The 22549-nt window shown below is 38.8% G+C and overlaps 1 protein-coding gene across 3 annotated transcripts; it reads right to left on the reverse strand.

The window, feature by feature from the left end:
• Positions 1 to 1408: 1408 nt before the first annotated feature.
• ddc (dopa decarboxylase) lies at positions 1409 to 21351 on the reverse strand. Of its 3 annotated transcripts, XM_058746851.1 has the most exons (14): positions 21217 to 21351; positions 19252 to 19460; positions 17602 to 17715; positions 16848 to 16967; positions 14301 to 14435; positions 13863 to 14006; positions 12678 to 12744; positions 12473 to 12567; positions 11202 to 11269; positions 9642 to 9718; positions 8593 to 8612; positions 3792 to 3890; positions 2869 to 2970; positions 1409 to 2208 (listed from the first exon to the last, which is right to left on the reverse strand). In XM_058746851.1, the coding sequence occupies exons 2-14, from the start codon at positions 19450 to 19452 to the stop codon at positions 2008 to 2010; spliced, it is 1443 nt and encodes a 480-aa protein (XP_058602834.1). In that variant the 5' UTR covers positions 19453 to 19460; positions 21217 to 21351; the 3' UTR covers positions 1409 to 2007. The 3 variants fall into 3 exon arrangements, with proteins under 3 accessions (XP_058602834.1, XP_058602836.1, XP_058602835.1); XM_058746853.1 differs by lacking the exon at positions 17602 to 17715; XM_058746852.1 differs by lacking the exon at positions 2869 to 2970.
• Positions 21352 to 22549: the final 1198 nt, after the last annotated feature.

Raw genomic sequence — 22549 nt, forward strand, 5'->3', positions numbered from 1 at the left:
ACTTTAGTGAAAATTAAATCAAATTTCATGACTACAGTTTTTTTAATTGCTTTGGCACAGTTTTCCCAAGCAATTGGTAAATTTTCAAAATTCTTAGTACTAATATCACAACAGATCATCAAAAGTGCACTTTTTTCAAACGTTTAAGCATATTTTCAATTGTTAGTACAATACACAAAATCACAAAATATCCTTTTCACTACACAAAATAAGTATTTCATCTATATAAATGTTTCATTCGCAGCAACTTCCTTTCATAAAGCTATTACTATCAAACTTTTCATTAGCATGACTTCTCATTCAGTTTAATACATTTGTCTATTATTTAATCTAACTCATCTTAATGGTTAATCGGTTAATCATTTTGTGCATTTATAGATATAGATTCAATAGATATTTAGTTTCTATAGAACGTGATTGAAATTTAGGGATAATAAAAAGCACTGAATTATTTTTACACTAAAAGTGATTTATCGAAGATGATAACCACTATTTTGTAAGGGTGTGTGTGTGTGTGTGTGTGGTTCAGGTAAACCCTATTTTATGGGGACAAAATGTCCCCACAAACATGGCAATATCTGAAATCATTGTCTTTTTTTGGGTCCAATGAGAAAAAAAAATCATTTTCATAAGGGTAAGTATAGGAGTAGGATTAGTGTAGGGGGAGACAGTATAAAACCCATTACTCCTATGGAATGTCACCATAATGATAGGAAAACCTGTGTGTGTGTGTGTGTGTGTGTGTAGTATATATATACTTTATACCTACCTTTTACTAACAGTAAGCATCCCTAAATACATCAATTAGGCATACATGTGTATATCAATTCACTTTATACAGAAAATACATCACTTTATACTATTAATTAATCATTGTTAATGTTTTCAAGAACGATAAATATCTTTACCACTAGTTTAAAAAAAGGACTGGTCTCATAATTTATGCATATATATTCAGACATTACATTAACAGGTACACAAAACTTGAAAAGTACAATATGGATAAACTAAAATGTACATTATTATACATTTACAGCTATTTGTATAAATATATTAAATATATAATTAGAATATAGGGACTATTACTTAACTACTAATTAACTATTAATTTTGTAATTTATTATTTTATTAAGAACAATTAATTAACAATCCATTTAAACTATAAAATAATATTTTACAAATGAATTATAAGTACTTGTTTACTGTATAAGGTATTTTAGATTACTGCGGGAGAAATACAGGAGACTGGTAGGTGGCAGTGCTCTCAGCGCAGGTACTGCAGATGGTGTTTTTCAGCAGAAAAATCCTATACCTGGATTGTAGAAGATTATGGATACTCATAGTGAATTAACAAACTGTAATCTGCCACACACTCTAATATACAATTCACATGCAACAGTTTGGGAGAAATGCACTTTATTGTCAATGTTAATACATACACACACTACTGTTTAATCTTTTTAACTATTTGGGCACAACAGCTGTCAAAGAATATTGGTGAGGTATCTCATCACAGCAGCTGCGCTGAGTCAAGAACAAAGCTTTTAGAAAGCTAGAAAGAAAAGAGGAATTAGGCTCAATATTTGATTTTGCTTTATGAAAATGCAGCACGAGTGAGCAAAGCTATAGTAAAAAAAAGTAAAGGACAATGCATTTTGACTTCATCAATACACTTATTCAGAGAAAACATTCTCTGAATATCTTACAAAACATTTCATTTTCAATATAGACATTTTCAAGTACACAAGTATACAACAGTAAAAAATTTTTATGAAAAAAAAAAGAAAAGCACTGCTCACAGCAGAGGACACGTATGATCAAGCTCACAATGATACACATGTAGACACACGCTCTGCGCTCTTGGTGGACACCTTTGTGACAAACATGCACTCACATACACACATTTTGACAATAAATAGCAGAAAGAATCGCAGCAGTAGAGTGAAAGTAAGACAGTGTGGATAGCAGACGTGGTACAGATCACCCATGTGATGCCCACCACAGTGGTCAGTGGGGCAGTTCCTGAAGCAGCTCTGATGCCAGGTGGCTGATGTGGCTCCAGGCCTCCTGAACATGCCGTGACTCAGTAGTGCGGGCGCACACGGCAAACCGCAGAACGAACTCGCCTGCCAGTTGGCATGGTACCAGATGGATCTTACGTGCGCTGTTGATCCTCTTCAACAGAGTTTCATTTAATTCATTGGAGCCCTGCAGGGTTTAACACACAGCTCAGTAAGGATATTTTGTAGCTGCTCACTGATCTAAAAAATGTGCTAACAAAGACACTTGACTCAAAGCAAGTCCACTGCTTTATAATTGACTATTTGGACTGAGTTTAAGTAAATCAAGCAGCATAATATCAGGGCTATATGTAATAATAGGTTATATATAAAATGTACATTATGATTAGTATTGTTAACTAAAATAAACTAAAAACAAAAGGCCATTAATTGAAATAATAAAATACAAAATAAAAAAATAAAAAAGTTTTAGTACTGAAATAACTCAAATTAAATATATTTATTTAAATATATTGTTTATACTTTAGAGTTTTTTATGTTTGCCTAAATACAATGCAAATAATTGGTAAATTTATCCTAAAAAAAATAAATAAATCAATCAATAAATCAAATGAGTTTTATGAAATGTCTTATGGTAGCAGTTTTTTTTTTTTTCCTCCATGTTGCTGTTGTAAATACTAACAACATCATTCTGTGTAATATTTGATGCTCTCTTTGCATGTCAGTGGAAATTTAAATAAATCATACTGCAATTTAGTCCATAGTTAAATACCTCACAGTGTCAGTTATAACCACAGGAAGAGTTGTTTTTGTTTCTGTAAAGTTTTTTTTTTTTTTTTTTCCTGACCTTGAGTCTAAAGCAGACAAGGCCCAGCACAACATCAGCTGAGATATCGAAACGTTGATCAGCTCTCACCAAAGACTCAAACTCTTTGGCCAGTGTTACATGCTAAAACAAGATGAACAATACATATTAGACATGAAAATAAGCAGCTAATAAGAAGAAAAATAAAATGTTTCAACAAAATGCAGACACACAAACATTAAGTTAAGTTAAATTAAATTCAATTAAATTCAATTCAATTCAATTCAATTCAATTCAATTCAATTCAATTCAATTCAATTCAATTCAATTAATTAATTAACAGCTTACAGGTTTGGAACACCATGAGTTGTAAATAATAAATAATAGGTGAGAATAATAACAGCTTTCATCTTTGGATGAAATACTTCTTCAAGAATACCAACAGAGGGCAGCCTGTAGGTTAAAATAAGCAAACAAAATACCAGACCAAGGGATGATCATGTGCTAATCGTGTAGAATAAATTGTCCTAAATAGATTCAGTTTATCAGTAATCATTTTTTTCAATGCTAATTGCTGGAATCAAATCTGACCACACAATTTCCTCAATCTCAGACAGTTATTCCTTATGGCTACGGTCTGGTCAGCAATTGAGTGCTGACCATTAAACCTGAGTCATTCTCTGAGTCAAGTACTGATTGAAGAAAAAAGTACTAACAAGTAAAGTATTAGTAACAGTATGTATGTTGTATGTTCTTGTTAGTATTTACTAACAAGAACATACAAAGACTTTAAAAATAGCTCATGCATGCTCAACATAGAATCTTCACCAGTACATGTCCAGAACATATACTGAAGAAAAGAAAAAACAAACACTCATTTGCGTCATTTCAAATCGACTGTGGAGCCAAATAAGATGTGATTGGCAAGGCTAACTTGATTGACAGCATGGATTAAAGGCAGTTACCTTGCGGATGTAAGCTTGGAGACCTTTGAGTCCATACATGCGGAACACAAACCACATCTTGAGAGAACGGAACCTACGACCCAATGGGATCTGCCAGTGCTGAAGGGAGATGAGATGAGATATGACATATGAACTGTGCTCACATAAATACACAAACCAGTGCACATACACCTCTGATTATACATAAGTTTGTATTTCCTGTATGAAAGGTTGCAATCTCCTTTTCTCAACACCTATACAGACTTAAATACACATTAAAACACTTATTTAATTCCTATATAAAGAACAACGGAGCACAAATAACTGCTAACTATGGATGAAGTTATACAGTTCATTGATGTCTAAAGTACTATATTTGTGTTTCTCAGACATACAAATAAACGGCATTAAGATCAAACACAAAATGTATTAATATAATAATTAGCAAAACATTGCAACAATGCTGCATAATGAATAAATAACAACAACAGGATTTAGCAGCCTAACACACTGAACAAACACTGGAATATATATTATAATAATTAGCCAGATTATTGATGTTTTGATTGCATTTATGGGCTTTGATGCCAACATCAAAAGATATGGAAAGAGTTTTCTCCAATAACAGTTTATTTTGATAAATTATTCATTACTGTTAGTGACTCTATCAGAGAAGACCTGCAATCTATTTTTTTTTTTCAGTCACTGAACGTCTCGGTTACGTTCGTAACCCTCGTTCCCTGATGGAGGGAACGGAGACGTTATGTCGTGACGACATAGGGGATTTACTTGGGAGCCCCAATCATCTCTGATTTAAGAGAAAACTCCAATGAATATTGGCTAGTGGATTTTGCATACCTGCGCCACTCCCCGTGCACACGGGTATAAATAGGCGGCAGGTGCGTCCACTCATTAGGTTTTACGCTGAGGAGCCGAGAACGAGTCCCTGGCAACCAGCGATGGTTCAAGATTGTGGCATGGGGACATAACGTCTCCGTTCCCTCCATCAGGGAACGAGGGTTACGTACGTAACCGAGACATTCCCTATCTGTCTGTCACTACGAGTTATGTCGTGACAACATAGAGGTCTTATGGAAAGCGCCACAACCTTGTGGCATGCAGATGCTGACAAGCGAGCGCGTGACAGACAAATGCCATGCGAAAGGTCGCAACCTTCCCATCACCCCAGCGCAAATTCGCTAACCTTGGTGCCCGCAGGGACCACTGAGTACATCGCTGCTGGAGATAGCCAAGCCGCTGTTCCTTTTCCCACAGAAGTCGGAAGGGATTTCGACCTTCAAAGAAAGATAGCTTCAAGTCTTTCCTATTTGTTGTTACAGCTTGGCAGTAACAACAGGGAAACGAGCCTTCCAGAGAAGGGCGCTACGCAGGCCACATCCTGCCCGAAGGGAGGTAACATGTGGAGACACTGATATGGACTGACCCAGGCCTGGGGCAGTACTACATACGACTGGACCCTGGGCCAGATCCTACCTAGGGGTAGGGAGGAGAGCTGCCAGCAGGGCCTGACAGAAGTCTCTGTCAAAGGGAAGACACGGGTTTACCGTGAGGGAAACCTTACCGTGGTAGAATACACATATGGGATTACCCGAAGGGAATCAAGCCATACAGACACCTAGCCCAGTACAGGGGCTGACCGGAGGCCCGGGCGAGCTAACAAAAGTACTGGGCCTGGTGTCAGACTGCTCCGCCCAGTCTGACTGCCGGGGGTGCTGGAGGAACTCCACCAGGGTTCGCTTTCCCAGGGACAGGCCGTCCACTGCATCGTGATGGGCCGCAATAGCAGCCACATACACCTTCAAGGTGGAGGGTGACAGCCTACGCTCCAACCTTTCTTGCAGGAAAGAAAGCACTACTCCAATCGTGCATCTTTGGGGGTCTTCTCGGCGAGAAGAACACCAGTTCGCGAACAGACTCCACTTCAGTGCATAGGCTTGCCTTGTTGAAGGAGCTCTAGCCTGAGTGATGGTCTCTACCACAGTCCGTGGGAGACCGCTCAAGTCTGCCGCGTCCCGTCCAGGAGCCACACGTGGAGGTTCCACAGATCTGGACGCGGGTGCCATATGGTGCCAAGCCCCTGAGAAAGGAGGTCCTTCCTCAGAGGGATGCGCCAGGGAAGAGCTGTCGCAAGGAGTATGAGTTCGGGAAACCAGGTCCGGGTGGGCCAGTACGGCGCGACCAGCTGGACCTGCTCCTTGTCTTCCCTGACCTTGCACAGTGTCTGTGCAAGCAGGCTCACTGGGGGAAACACATACTTGCGCAGAGCCCGAGGCCAGCTGTGTGCCAGTGCATCCATGCTGAGGGGGCCCTCGGTCAGGGAGTAATACAGCTGGCAGTGGGAGGACTCGCGGGAAGCAAACAGGTCTACCTGAGCTTCCCCGAATCGACTCCAGATCAAGTAGACTCCAGTGCAAGTGGCTCCCGTTGCACGATCGACGTACCTGTGGTGGTGCAGCGAAGGGGAGTAGAGCGGGATGTTACAGAAGGCTGTGCGTTCTGAGGCATCCTCGCAAAACTCCCTGGGTCCCAGAGGGGACTGGCTAGAGGTGCGTGGGGAGGCACTGCGTCCCCGAACAGCACTCTCTTGGCCGCTGGCAAGATGGGTCGCGGGCGAGAGTGACGATGCAACGCGTCGCACACTGTCGGCCCGTGGACCTGAAAACCCAGAGGGGAAGGAAATTGCTCTTTCTGTGATTTTGTGGGTCTGGCCGGCCTTTGGGCCAGCGGCGGAACAGAAACAAAACGACGAAACACAGGATTCTCTATCCTCATCGTCTCCTGGGAAAGAGCAAACTCCAACATCTCCGGGTTGCCCGCGTCAGGGCCGCCTCGTCGACTTCCGTGACTTGGGGGCCGGCTGGGACGCGGGGGACGCTGCACTCCTGCGAGAGGCTCGACGCGCCGGCCTAGGTGCCGATTCAGCACGGGGCGGAGCAGCTCTGGAGGACGCAGGAGGGCGCCCATGGCGACGAGCAGACGGAGGCCTGGCCCCGGGGGCAGCGATTGACGGTGCGTCACGCCGGGGCAGGATGTGCTGGATTGCCTCTGTCTGCTTCTGCACTGCCGAGAATTGCTGGGCAAAGCCCTCGACAGTGTCGCCGAACAGCCCAGACTGGGAGATGGGGGCGTCGAGAAAGCGTACTTTGTCGACATCCTTCATCTCTGCCAGGTTGAGCCAGAGATGGCGTTCTTGGACCACCATGGCGGACATCGCCTTCCCGAGGGACCGCGCTGTGACTTTCGTCGCTCGTAGAGCGAAGTCAGTCGCCGTGCGCAGCTCCTGCATCAACCCCGGGTCGGTACTACCCTCGTGCATTTGTTTGAGTGCCTTGGCTTGGTGAACCTGCAGGATAGCCATGGCATGCAGGGCAGAGGCTGCATGGCCCGCCGCACTATAAGCTTTGGCCGCGAGCGCGGCCGTCAGCTTACAGGCTTTGGACGGGAGACGCGGACGATTCCTCCAAGTGGCGGCGTTTCGCGGGCACAAGTGCACCGCGACCGCTCTCTCCACCTGGGGAATGCCCGCGTACCCCCTGGAAGCCCCGCCGTCGAGGGTAGTAAGGACGGAGGAGACGGACGAGCGGCTTCTGGCCGTAAAAGGGGCCATCCACGACTTCGTCAGCTCCTCATGCACCTCCGGGAAAAAAGGAACCGGAGTAGGGTGCGGTTGTGAGCCGCGCCTTGCCCCGAGAAACCAATCATCCAGCCGAGAGGGCTCGGGACTGGGCGGTCTGTTGACCTCCAGCCCGATGCTCTCGGCTGCCCGGGCAAGCATGGCCGTCAACTCTGGGTCTGGTGCGGCGGCGGCGACCACACCCGAAGGGGGCAGCTCCGAAGCACCGTCATCCTCAGAGGACGTAAGCCCATCCCCCGATGCTACGATCGACATCGTACCACGGGGCGCCCACCGAATGAAATGCTGGGCGCCCCGTGGGACGAACCAGCGAAATCACCCAGGAGCCGGACGGGACATTCGCTGCGTGAGGAGTAAGCTCTTACTGTAACCCTCAGATCTCCCAGAGTGCCAGCCGGCGATCCTCTACTCGAGCTAGAGAGATCGGGACGGGTGGCGGCAGAGGGTGCCAATCTTTTCAGAAAAGAAAGGCGAGATCGCAGTGATGTCATGCTCTTGCGCCCACAACAGGCGCATGAGTCATCCACGAACGCAGCTTCGGTGTGCTGGAGACCCAGACACCGAAGACAACGATCGTGTCCGTCATCCGCAGATAGGTAACGACCGCAACCAAGAATACACGAACGGAACAACATCTTAAAAAAGACGTGACCGTTCGTGATTTTGCTCTTTTAGAATTTGCTCTCTCAGTTGAAGTGCCCAGGGGAATCGCTGCTGGTAGGGACTCCGCTGACTGCACCGTGACGCCAACCAGGAACAAAATAAAGAAGAAGGCTTTTGTGGAGATCAGCACTCTTCTCATCCACTCGGCTCCGAAGCAAAAAGCTAATGAGTGGACGCACCTGCCGCCTATTTATACCCGTGTGCACGGGGAGTGGCGCAGGTATGCAAAATCCACTAGCCAATATTCATTGCCGTTTTCTCTTAAATCAGAGATGATTGGGGCTCCCAAGTAAATCCCCTATGTCGTCACGACATAACTCGTAGTGACCGACAGATAGGGAACCTCTGTACTAGATAATGTAATAATATTATCAGAACTTCTTTACAAGTTATTCATTCAGATATTAACCTAATATAGGTTAACAAAGGTCATCAGCAGGCTAAACAAATATTATCTTAGACACGTACACCTGCACACACACATATTGCATGCAGCATACTTACTCTATAATCAGTGACAAGTCCTATGAATATAGAAAAAATATGTCAATATATAATCATGTCACACTAAAAAGCAAGCTCAGATGTAAATAATACCATGAGACAAGTACACAGCACACAAATGATTCCTTACATAACAAGCAATAAAAAGAACATCGTTCTTTATTTCCATCTGGCTAAGCCTGTTGGTAATTTAATCAGGAAGTTGCTCATGATGGAAATGGCTTTAAGGTGTGTATGCATATATGCACGTGCGTGTGTGTGTATGTGTGTGTTGTGTACTGGGTTTAGAGACAGACACACGGGGCTGCTCTTTTGTTTTGCTGTCAGCACAATTACAATCGCCTGCACAGCTGCACACTGCCCACAGACACATTTCCACAGGAACTGTCTTTGTTAAGCCATGTTTAAATGCCCAACAAGCAACAGGCATGTTTGAGGAAATAACAGACATGGGAGATCAGATCACTGCTACTGAATTAGATATCAAATAATCAAAAAAAGTGTCATCTGCAAACAAATGATGATAGACTCTTCTTTTCTATCTTCTTTTCTTCTAATCTAGAGTGTGTACATTTTAAGTGTGTCTTTGGTGTCCAAATAATTTTTAGGGACCGTGTATTTCATATATATATATATATCTTACAGTATGTATGTGAAATACTGTATTGTTGCCAAATAGTCACACAAATGCACAATATATGCAAAAATACTCTTAAATCAGCTTGAGGTCAGTGTAGCAGCCTAGAAAGCTGTTGTTTACCAGCACGCAGAGGCTTACAGAAGACAGCAGAGCACTAAGGTGAATAATCTGCTCGAGTCTTCAATGTGACGTAAAGTGGATGTCAGCACAAAACGTCATGTCTCATTAATGAGGATCATGGTCATCCTCTTTACACCTCATGCTAATGCACTTCAGTCTTTTATTCAGTTTATTATTGTTTATTCTTTGCAATAATGACTGACAGTTTCCAGTGCTAAACTACCAGAAATATGTGTGAGCAAAATAAAATAAGAAATAAAGTATGCAGTGTAAAGTGCTGATTGGTTACCTGATTCTTGGTGATCATGCTTCAGATAAAGCGGCTCCATTTTAAATGCTCCAATGATGTCTGATCTTTTCTTTACCCTGCACAGAGACATTCACCTTCATCACAGTGTAGGAGACAACAGTCATATGATATTACTGTGTATACAGCATATATCATTATTATTTGAATGTTCAGTAATAGTTAACTAATATCCTATTGGTATTAATCTGTGTATCCTGAGGTGACAAAAAGTAATATACAACTCATTAAATGTATGCAAATGCTTTATCTGGATTTTTAAACAAAGTTAGCACAACATACACTGTAAAAAAAAAAAAAAGAAAAAGAGTTGAGCCAACTTAAAATTTTAAGGCAACCAGCTTCAGCAGATTTTTGAGTTTGCTCAACTTATTTTTGTGGGAGATTCTCACATTTTTGTTGTATAAACTTAAAACGACAAGTTGAGAAAACTCAAAAATCTGCTTTTTTTTTTTTACAGTGTACCCTTCAATAAGAGACAATGAAAAAAGCTATTATTCACATTCATTATTTTACAGTTTTTGTGTGTCTGTTTTTCTGTTTGTGATTTATCTATCTATCTATCTATCTATCTATCTATCTATCTATCTATCTATCTATCTATCAAGACTATTGATTTGCAGATTATGCCGTTTATACAATCACATTTTGCTACACAAATTAACCTTTTTATATGTGCAGCACATTTATATGAATGTATGTATCTATTTTATGTATTTACAATACCTAATACACGTATACGATCATTGGCTAAGTTAGTTCTTAGAAAAGGATTTGCATAATTTGTTTTAAGGTTCAAGCCATTTAATCAAGGCAGGGTCAAGGTGGGCTTTCAGGATTTGCAGACACCACTCAGTTTATTTTCTTTCTAATGTGATGAAGTGACCTATTCACATCACACAGTTCTGTGGCTTAAGTGTTGAAATAACTTTGGGGCCACTATATACACTAACGTTGAAAAGTTGGTTTTGTAATATTGTGATATATTATTACAATTCAAATAACTTTTTCTACTTTCATACATTCAAAAGTATAATGAATTCCTGTGATAGCAAAGCTGAATTTTAAGCATTATCACTCCAGTCTTCAGTGTCACATTATCCCTCAGAAATCATTCTAATATGCTGATTTGGTGCTCAAGAAAAAAACAGCTGTGCTGCTTAATCTTTTTGGGAACCATTGTTCATTCTGTGATGAATGAAATATTCAAAAGAACAGCATTTATTTAAAATAGATTTTTTTTTGTAACATTATAGATGACTATACCTTTGATTTAGCTAAATGCATCTTTGCTGTATAAAAGTATTAATTTGTTTAAAAAACGGTAGTGTTTATCAGGGTAAATTTGGATACACTCTTGTCTTGTATTTTCTCTCTATATACCATAAACATTTTTGTTTGCCTGGTGCTGACATAAAGGGCAGCTGGGACCGTTTCCTCTGTTGACTGACAAAGCCAACCAAAAGCATGTTGAGATACAGTAGATCGGGTCAGAGGATAAATTAAATATGATTTTTACTGATAGAGCCACTAAACACTTACCACATTGCTGAGCAGTCAAAGTTGACCAGGAGCCATTTATGAGGATTGAAATTGAAAGAGTCAGCAAACTAAAAGAGAAGCAAATTTTGATGTGATTTGTTGTGAATTGATGTATCGAACTTACTCTTGAGAAAAGGGACAAAATGTCACAAACTTACCTGCTATTGGATAAATTAGTAACGTTTCTATTCCATTATCATCAGAGAGGCTCTGGTGAGTTTTATAGATATTCAGTTTTAGACATTTATCTGAAAGCAATTCAAATTGTGCCAAATTGATAAATAAAGTCCCGTAGTCTCAATTATATAGTGATTGTGATAGTGATTGCTAGATTTGTCAATATTTATAATAAAACTAGTATTTACTATGAACTACTTATTAATAATTATTAACTAACTTATTAACTAATAATAAACTAGTATTTACATATTCATTCATTCAGTTTTGCAGCCTCTTTTATACCTTAACTCAGAAATCGGTGCTAAAATAAAGATTGCAAATTTGGAATATGAAAATAAATTTGGCTTGCTGAAAATAAAGATGAGTCATCGTTCAGCTACCTGTTAGTATGGTCTGATATCAACTACTTCTGACTCTAACGCATAATCAACTGCAACATCTGTCCAATGAGCAATCAAAAAGAGCCTCTATCTCAAAGTCTTATCTTTTTGCTCACTCTCCCCTTTCCAATATCCTTTCCATCTGCCGCAATAAAGGCAGACACTGCCATGATGGTTTGATTGTTGCCATGCTGAGTCCTGCCTGTCTTTCACTTCCTGGCAACCAACACCACACAGGAAACAGCAGCCGGCTGTCATTCCGGTCAATAATAAAAACCATCGTCTGTGCAGGGGAGCAAAGGATTCACTATTGTTTGAACTCGTGCTGCTAATAAACAGTGATATTTCTTTAGCGAGGGAAAAAAGGAACTTATCTAAAGGTCTTCCTATGCCTCAGGAAATTACTTTACCCTTATCATTGTGACACCCAGCTGGGCTCTACGACAACTCAAAGGACGATCAGGGATCTCTAATATCCCGCCCATTCCATAAGACATCGCTCATGCCAGCTTGCATCATTTGTGACATTTAAATATTCTCAATCGCACACACACGACTCTGTCCTCAACACACCGCTCCTAAAGTAACAGGATCAATAGTTTGAGCCCAGCACAGATTGCTCTTCTGTTATCGCTCGTGCCTCTCTGGGCTTCAAGAGCACCCTGTGAAGTGTGCTTAACAGCACGCTGTGTGATTTGAATGTTATCTCACCTCTACGCCATTCAGCAGGGGTCTGAACTCTGGACAGATAAATGCACTCCCAGCATATGCAGCATCAATGTGCATCCAGATTTTTTCTGCATTACCTGACATAGAAACAATGACAATGTGTCTATTAAAATATTAATCAAAACACTGATTTGCAAGCACAAATAAGATGCAAAGGAAAATAACAATAAATGGAAATCAGTCTTACATATAGGGCCGAGCTCAGTGATGCAGTCGAATGCACAGGATGGAGTTGTTCCCAGTGTTGCACAAAACTAAGAGAAACATCCAGAATATCAAATAGATGGATTATTATGCTTTCATTTTAATATTTAATGTACTACTAATAAGTCAAACTAGACATTTCTTTATCCGCATCTAGAATGTTCAATGAAAAAATCATTTGAGCTATATGTTTTGATCACAAAAAGATTTGTTCCTGCTTGGTTTGTCATTACGCTGTGATTCTTCTGACACGGGTTTGCTGGCTGAGCCTGGGGCTAATTTGACTAATGTGATTCAGAAAACAGGCTCTCCAAACAGCATTAACCATCATGCAGACGGCGGGGGGACAGGTTCAGAGAAAGAGCAGAGACAAATGTCCAATTTGTTCTCATTTTGTGCTCTCTAATGGTCTGAGCGGCTGCTATCCTTCTACCATGATGTTGACTGATTCTGTAATTTTGCACTTGTTATACGTAGCGTCTGGACGTTCTAATGGTAAGGGTTAATCAGTAAGATTTGAGAGCAAATTCTGTAGCATGATATCAGGGTTAAAAAATAATGATAATAAATAAAACTACATATTTTCCTCAAAAATACTTAAAAATGTGAATTACTGTACTTGAAACTATATAAAATCCCATGTCTGACCACCAGACATCCCCCATATATTGCGTTACTAATGTAAAAACTTATTAACAAAAAATCGGTAGTTGGTTTGATGAATGTATTGGCTATATTATGCATTTTTACGATGGCCAAGAGAGTTAAAAAAAACACATGCAAATACACAAATAAACACCAAAATTTTGAATAGACAAAGCAAAGTAGTGTTTCTTAGTACAATTCTTAAGGTGGCCAGACTTTAGTTTGGGGAACAATTCTTGCCATTAACTAACTATTAACTATTAACAAACTCCTAATTTGCTGCTTATTAATAATTAGTAAGGTAGTTGTTAGGTTTAGGTATGGGGTAAGAATAAAGGATCTAATATATGGTCATGCAGAATATGTGCTATATATGTACTAATAAGCAGACAATATGCTAGGAATATGCATGCTGATAATCAACTAGTTAATAGCAAAAACTGGTCCTTGAAATAAAGTGTTACCCTTAAGACAATAGTTGTGCTGTTTAAAAGAAGGTTGTAGTTATTAGAGATACACATACAAAAAATGGTATGAGTCCTGCGGCTCTGTCCTCCTTTAGAACTTTGTGCAGTGCAGCTCCTCGCACAGAAAACTTATCGTCGGTGGGAATTTTCTTCATCCTTACTCCGCCTATCAAACCTGCCCTCTCCACCGATGAGTGTGCCTGAAATATCAACAAAACACTGACATATTTCTCAATTATCAATATTTCTCACATTTCCAGTTAGACACAAATATACTGTAAACACATTCATAAACAAGTGGTTCTTCACCGTTATCCTGCTGCATGACCCCTTTCACATTGTTTGACATTTCCATTCAATATTCATCCCTACTTACAGATTGACATGACGCCATTGTCACAGTGCCTATTGAATGGTGCGTATTTTCCTGCAGGTCATTAGTCTAGACTAAATATACCTCTGCAGCAGTCTTTCATCCAAGCTTGTTGTTTTACCTGATCAGATGAGTAGGCGACTAGTTTGGATATAACGTCTGTCTCAGATCGGTCAGGATGGTCAGCCTGGATCAGTTTGACGATTTTGGAACGAGCAGCAAGAAGAGCTATGAGAGTGGCTTCACTAGCAGTGCCCTGTACAAACACATTATATTTATTTATACTTTGAACAATGTTGCTGTTTATGGAAATTCAAAAGCAGTCTTTATTGAGCAGGTCTCACAATTGGTAGACATGTTCGATATTACTTCAGACAATACAAGACTTGTGAAGAGTGAAACAACCTCGATCAATATGCCCTGATGCTGCCCACACATTGTAAATGCAGAAGTGATGAATTTTCATCAGCTCTCCAGCTCTGTTTCGTGTGTCGTCAATGAGCGAATGAGAAGACTTCCACTCGAATCCCCTCAATACAGATCACCTCAGCTCATTGTGAGGCACGAGCTGTCTTTGATTTCCTTTCGTAAGCCACCCACGTCCTGATTACTAATGATTCAGTTTACTTTACGGGATAATCTGGAAAACTGTAGCCACACTTGTGTTTTCAATTCCAAAGTCTTTGATTAAATGCATATTCACCATAACCCTATGAAGCCTACTGTATTATATTTGATATGCAAATTTCTAAGGCCTCTAAATTATCAACATGATTAAAACTTTGCTAAAAACCTGTTGTACACAACCTACTACATGTCTTCTGTCATCTGATTGATACTTGTAGCAAGTAAAAGGCCTTTTATTAAAATCTTTTTAATTCTAAAAACATCCTCACTCAGATCACGGTACATTTTTGCTGGGAAATCTTTACAGATAAAGTATAGTACTTTATTGTATAAAGTAAATAAGCTTGGTAACACTTTATTTTAGGGTCTCTTGACTAGTTTCTTATTAGCATGCATATTACTAGAATATTAGCCATTTATTAGTAGTAATTAAGCACATATTAATGCCTTATTGTACATGACCTTGTTCTACATCCCTAATCCTACCCAATACCTAAACTTAACAACTACCTTACTGACTATTATTAAGCAGCAAATTAGGAGTTTATTGAGGGAAAAGTTGTAGTTAATAGTGAATAAGTGTTCCCAATTCTAAAGTGTTACCATAAGCTTTTATATTTATATTGTTTTTATTGTTAGTAGTATTTCAAGATGAGTGGACTGAAAATTGACATTATATTATATTATATTATATTATATTATATTATATTATATTATATTATATTATATTATATTATATTATATTATATTATATTATATTATATTATATTATATTATATTATATTATATTATATTATCCATAGATAATCTTTTTGTAGAACTTTGATTTGCATTGCATTATATGATTAGTGTGACAGCTGATATTTATATGCATTTTATTTAAGTAGTCTGCTATACTGCTATAAAGATCTCATTGGTTTACATTAAAAGCTATCAGAATTTTATCTTTTTTTGGCCATATAAATATCAGCATCTGCACCAAATTGCATATCGTTGCTCAGTTTGGTCCTCTGAATAAGATTGAGGTATTTTTTTTCCTACTTTTTCCTCCTTGAGCGTGAACTCCACATTTCCCTATATGAGCCATAAAAGCCTGATGCATCAAATATGATACAACAAAACAAAAACATGAAAACTTCTACATGCTTAGTTGTACTTTCATATATATTTTCCACCTGTTCTCCTCCCCCTCTCTACTATGCCCACCTTTGCTGGGAGGCATTGCTTACAAAACCCACGAACTCTCTCATTATGCGTGCTATCAGTGAAAATAATGCCTGTTGCCATAGTGAGCTTTCTGAAAAGCCCAGAGACAAAACCATTCAGTAGGAGGACACACACACTCCAAAGCGGTCTTAATGACAGAGCATCAAACCGACTGTCATCAGTGGGCTTTCCATACACTTTGCTTCCTGTGTCTCTCTCTAAATGGTCACAGCTGCTCAACTGCTACATCCATAGTGACAAAATGATCACGGACCGCTCTCAAAGCACGCCCGCCTGACTGACTCCTCTCATGTGTAGTTGATGTCTTAAAAGGCAATTTCTATAGGACATGACAATTTGCAGGGCCTAGAGAAGAAATCAATGACAAACAAATTGTTGTGTGGGACATGTGTTTGATATTTGTTATTGTTCAAAAGAAATTGCCCGTAAACATGGATTAAGGTTGCCAAGGTGGCATTAAAGTGGTTTAAAATGTCCACTTTTTGACACTGGGCACAAGATTCTGATGGGAATACAGATAAGCAATTATTTAAATCCAAATTTTCTAAGTTGTGTAGTTGTTGTGTGTTCATAATATGAATCAACCTTTGCAGAACAACAGATGCTTAAAGGTAATGTGAATTCACATAGTTAGACATGTCTTGAATTTAAAAATATGTACTGTATATATAATATCTTATCTTCTCCAAAGACCCCCTGCAGTGCACGAACCCCCTTCATAGAACCTTTATTGAAAACACTGTGCATAAGTGATACCACGCAAATCTTTAAACTTGCACTACTATCAGATAAAATCTTTTCTTAATTATCTTACCTGGATGACCCCTCCCCCTTTGCCCTCTGTACCAGCCAGGAAATCCTCTGGTAGCTTCAGCATCTTTCCCAGCCAGTCCATCATCACTGTCTCCAGCTCTGTACAGGCAGGACTCGCTGCCTACAAAAATAAATAAATGAAAAAATTAATTAATCGATAAATAAAATCTTGCACCAGTCTGCAACATGAGAGCTTCAGATGCCATGGATGGATGGATGGATGAATGGATGGATGGATGGATGGATGGATGGATGGATGGATGGATGGATGGAAAAGCAGATGAATGATGGATGGTTGGACAGACAGACTGGCAGGTGGCTGAATGGATCGATAGATGGTTCAATGGAGGAATAGGCAGATGGCTAACTAAATGGAGAGACAAATATGTACATGGACAGAAAAAAAACATTAAATGGATGGATGGATAGAAAATCAGAAGGATGCTGGATGGATGAATGGATGGATGGGGTTGCTAAAAAATGGATGGATGCATAGATGCATGGATGCATGGGCGGATGGAGGGACGGACAGACAGACGGATGGATGGACAGACAGATGGCTAAATGGATAAATGCAAAAATGGACAGAAAGACAGACAGAGAGGTTGCTAAATGTATGGATGGATGGACTAGCAGGAGACTAAATAGATGGATGAATAGATGAATAGATGGTTCAACGGAGGGACAGACAGATGGCTAACTAGATGGATAGACAGATAGGTGGATGTACAGGGAGAGAGAGAAAAAAAACATACCCAAGAGAATCCAATGCAGCCAATGGCCCCACACAGCATATCAGCCAGCATTGCAGGAAAAGAGTGAGCAGTAGGAAAGTATGCATAGAAGTACGGGCTGTGCCAGTGTGTCACCTGAAACAGTGCAGCAAATATGTAGAAACATTCATTTCAAATTTATCTTCATGTAAAAAAACACCAAAAGATATATTTTTAAAACCATTTGCTACAGTAATATAACGTGTTTTCAAGCAAAAGAGCCACCTAAGACATGGGACTGTGATCTGTCAGATTTAGCTTGGCTGTTCTATTGTTGTTCACCTTTGCTCTTTTGAACAGGGATTATGACTTCAGTAATAGTGACATCAGGGTTTTTCTCTCAGAACGTTAAAGGTTAGATGAAATTATGAACGCAAGATGAAATTATTCCATGTGTTTAGCGGAGGAGAGAGCTTGAGGCACTGTGTGTCTGTGTCTCTCTTGCAGGATTTTCCTATTGTGAGTCATTCATTAGCCCAAGCACACACTTTTAAACGACTATTAAAACAAGACTTCTGAAAGGGAAAATTGGTCTAATTGGACACAGTGGGAAGGTTAACACCTTCAACTGAATTAAAGTGTTTGTTTTTTCCTCTGAGCTATGAAATGAAGGGGTGGGGGAGGCTTTTCTCTGACCCCAGGTCAGAGTTTAATGATTAATTTCCTAACTATCAGCCTACAGACCCTCTAAAGGTAGACTTTGAATACGTCTAATGAGAGAAGACCTTGAGGGTCTCTTAATGTGGTCACCGGCTAGTAAAACAAAATATGTTTATCTGCACAAGATAAATCACACAGATTTATGAATATTTGCATTTGTGTTACATAATCCTTGACATAGTGTATAACCACATCATCATATCTGTTAACTGCTTAGTAAAATATCTGTTTAAATGATGGACATAATGCCATTAACATAAACTAGCTTACTTAAAGAGAACTTAAACATAAAAGCTTCTTTTTTCTTTTTTTCGCTTTTAAATTGATAAAATAAATTCAAACCATCAAACCATGCTCCTTATTAATAGTTAGTAAGGTAGTTGTTAAGTTTAGGCATGGGGTAGGGATCTAAAATATAGTCATGCAGAATAAAGCATTAATATGTGCTTTGTAAGTAATAAACAGCCAATATGCTTAAGTATTATATTCCTGATGAAAGTTTAGATTAAATAAATTTATATTATTTATTATTTTTTGTAGGTTATTCATACTTTTTTATTTTACTGTAAAACATGGTGAAATGGATAAAAACATATACATTTTAAAAATACAGATACATTTTAAATAGAGACATGTTGAATATTTCATATTATTTAAATTAAAAAAAAAAAATTATTCTTCTCTAATTGCTATTGGGACGCTGTCATCACAAATGTTAACATGCACAATATGTTGCACATTTTTTCCACTGTAGAAATGGTGGAAATGTTCAGTAACTTATTAGCAACCAATCAGCACGTTAAAATATGTACCAAGAAAAATGTCTATTAAAATATGAAGGGTAAAGAAATATTACCAATCAAAAATAGAGTTCATAGCTGAAGTCATTAAAAATCTTTTCACACAAGATCTGAGATCTGAGAACAATGGTATGTAATGACTGTAAAGTACAGCTGGTCAGCACTGACTCACCCCTGGCATGATCACCCTCTCTATGTCTTTGACCACATCCTCATAGCTCTCCGCCTCCTCCGGGGCCTCCTCAGGAATCAGTGACCTGAGATATCCAGGTTCCACATCAGGGTAAACCTGCCTCTTCTCAATGTTCTCTAAATAATCGGCCACATAGTCCACCATCTCCTTCCCACGTCTCCGGAACTCTGCTGCATCCATGTTTTTGACTGAAATAGGAGTGGAATCTCTCAGTGTGGAGAATAAAAGAAAAACTGATGTGCCTTTCTTTTTTTTTTTTTCAATAAGGAGAGGTGTAATTATAGGTTATTAGTGTTATTGAGAGTGTTTGCATGGTCAACCTTACTCTCAGATTCTTAAATGGAAATAAACAACCAGAGGCTGTTTATGTAGTGATACTCTGAAAATACTCAACCATACATTAGTTCCAGTGATTATTTCCATTTTTTATTGTAAGACTTCTCATAGCATAATAAATAAATTATACTACAGCATATCATTATTATTTCGGTACCATATAAATACAGTTACATGCAGTTTAATTCATATTTTTATTTAATTCATATTTTTGAGTTATTATTATTGTATAATTTATGCTTTTGTCACTTTTATTGTTTTTTAATATTATTTTTTTCCGGTTAGAAATGTTAATGTTTTTCTTTTTTTTTTTTCTTTCTTTCATATTTTCAAACAGGAAATGCACCTCGTGCAGAGTGCACAAATTGATTAAATTTGTGTGAATTTGAAAATGAATCCAAAAACGTGTGTTAAAACATAATCAGCCATCATCCATGTCATCACCTCACCTCAGTAGCAATATTCTGCTGATAAGAACATCAGAAGTTGCCAAATACATACTATAAAAAATTAACAATGATCATTTATCACTGACATGAACTTTGCAATCAATAGTGTTAATAGTATACTAGTACAGCTAATTCACACTAATTCTACTGATTTAATCCATTACACTGATTGTCCTCACAGGACACATATACTAGGTAAATTTGACCTTAAATTAGAAACTGTTAGAGCAAATGTAATAGAAAAAGACTTTCAAATCATTGTTCTAAATGAGCTTTGTCAGTAGGGTTGGTGACAGCGGCTACTACTAATTATTTGTATGCCTGTTATCTCTTCACACTAATCCACATAATACAAATGGATTGAGATGTGTAAGTGTGTGCAAGAGAGATAGAGTGTGTGTGTGTGTGTGTGTGTATGTGATGACTCATCCAGAAGGTGACTGGTCTTTTTGATCACGTACCACCAGTAAGTACTATTAAAGTTGTTCATCTTTACACATGCACACAAACAAGCAAAAACACATTAAGTATCTGAGGACAAACCATGAACATATCAACAAACCCTATCCCTAAAATAAAAGTTTGTGCAAAAATCTAATGTATTTTTGTACTTTGTAAGCTATTTTAATATAGGAATAGTGAATATTAGTAATACCTCTCAATATAAACAAACCAGCAAATGCAAAGCAGCATTTCATGAATCAACTATTGTCCCAATGCTCCTAAAGAGAATTTTCAGAAAAAAAAAAAAAATGCATATAAAGTCTTAGATCAAATCACTAATCTCTTATCAGTGTGATTTTGATTTGTAAAGCTTCAGAAGACACAAGTTCAGATATCTTTATGACATGTCACGCTGTACTGAAGCAGGTGCTGTAAAAATGGAGTAAAAGCTAAAGTCTGCTGACATTTGACTTGTTACGGTGATTTCAACTTTGTTTTTTTTTCACTTCACTCAATATATTAAAATATGAAACAAAATGTAGAAAAGAAAGTAAAGACAATCCACCTCAGCAGTTATACATGTCATCAACCTGAAAAAAATAAATAAATCCCCAGTCCTGTATTTGGACCTTGTACCTGGACTGTGTTCTAAAAGCTCAACAAGTGTTACGCTCATAATATCTCTCTTTCCTCTAATTGCTTTCATTGTACTTACAGTGTCAGGCAAACAGAAGAGTCCTCCTTCTCATCGGTCCTTACACGCTTTCTGTTTGTTTCAAACACACATATAAGAACACGTATACACACACACAGAGCAAAGCAGAGTGATGTGGAACAGCAGGCAAGCCTGGGGGTTTATCAGCCCTGCCACTGTTCAGACGGCCAATCAGAACGAGCCTTTCATTCAGAGCAACGCACACAGGCAGGGCAAGAGAAGCTGATTCATAAGGAGTTAATGAGAACCTGTTCACTTTCCACAAACATTAATACAACTACAGACCAGTACATACACACACAAATAATTTTATGACACCTAAAAAAGAAAAAAAAAAAAAAAAAAAAAAAAGCATTAAACTTGAAATGCATGAACTCAGATTATCCTTAGTCATCTCCTATTAATGTCTCAGCCATTAATATTTTTTATTGAACTGTTATTTTTGCAGTTATTAAGGACATCTGAAGTGCCTTTGTACAGTTTACCGCTATTTCACATTTAAATGACTCAATATACCAATAATACATTGCATTATGGAATAAATGTGTTTTCTTGTAAACTTAGTCATTAGATCACAGGTTTCCCTCTCACATCTTGAGTGAATTAGCTCTGGAACCAAAGTCTATAGAACAGAAAGAGGCTATTTGAATGAAAACCTATCCTCAAAAGCCATATACTGAATACATCCAGCCTTGCATTAATCAATGCATGTCACAAATTGGATGGAGAGGCACACAATGGTAAGTCAGGTAAGAGCTTTATTAACCAAACTGAAGGCAACATCAAAAGGTAAGCGCAATAAACTGAGGAATTAAACATCCTTATCTTTCCCTCTTAGTGGAATCAACAGGAGGAAGACATCCATGGAGCCACAGAGATCCAACATGTAAGTGACAAGACAGGTGAAGCAATTGTATCCTCGAGACCAGAAAACAAGGGTATGGATTGAGTGAAGTCTTATAGGGAGCTTGATTAGTGGCAACAGGTGAGGAGGTTTCCCTGATGGAGGTCAGGTGTGAGTGATTACTGATGGAATGCAGGTGAGTGGCAAGAGGGATGCTGGGAATTGCAGTGCATTTCAACTGGTGACTGTGACAGAATGTTGTGAATAAGTCCATTTTATAAAAAATAAAACCTTTAGTGATGAAACATAGATACTGTAATTGTATGCCTGCCAAATTATTTCAAGTTTTCAGCCTTTTTTTTTTACCCATCAAATCTCAAACTGAGAAATGTACTTCATAATAGTGAAGCAGAAACATAGGCCTATTCATATCAGTCATGAATCGGTTAAAGCCACTCCCTTAAAAAAAAAAAAAGTGTCTGGTGGTAA

This window comes from Onychostoma macrolepis, chromosome 16 (genome assembly GCF_012432095.1).
Source record: "Onychostoma macrolepis isolate SWU-2019 chromosome 16, ASM1243209v1, whole genome shotgun sequence".
Taxonomy (NCBI): domain Eukaryota; kingdom Metazoa; phylum Chordata; class Actinopteri; order Cypriniformes; family Cyprinidae; genus Onychostoma; species Onychostoma macrolepis.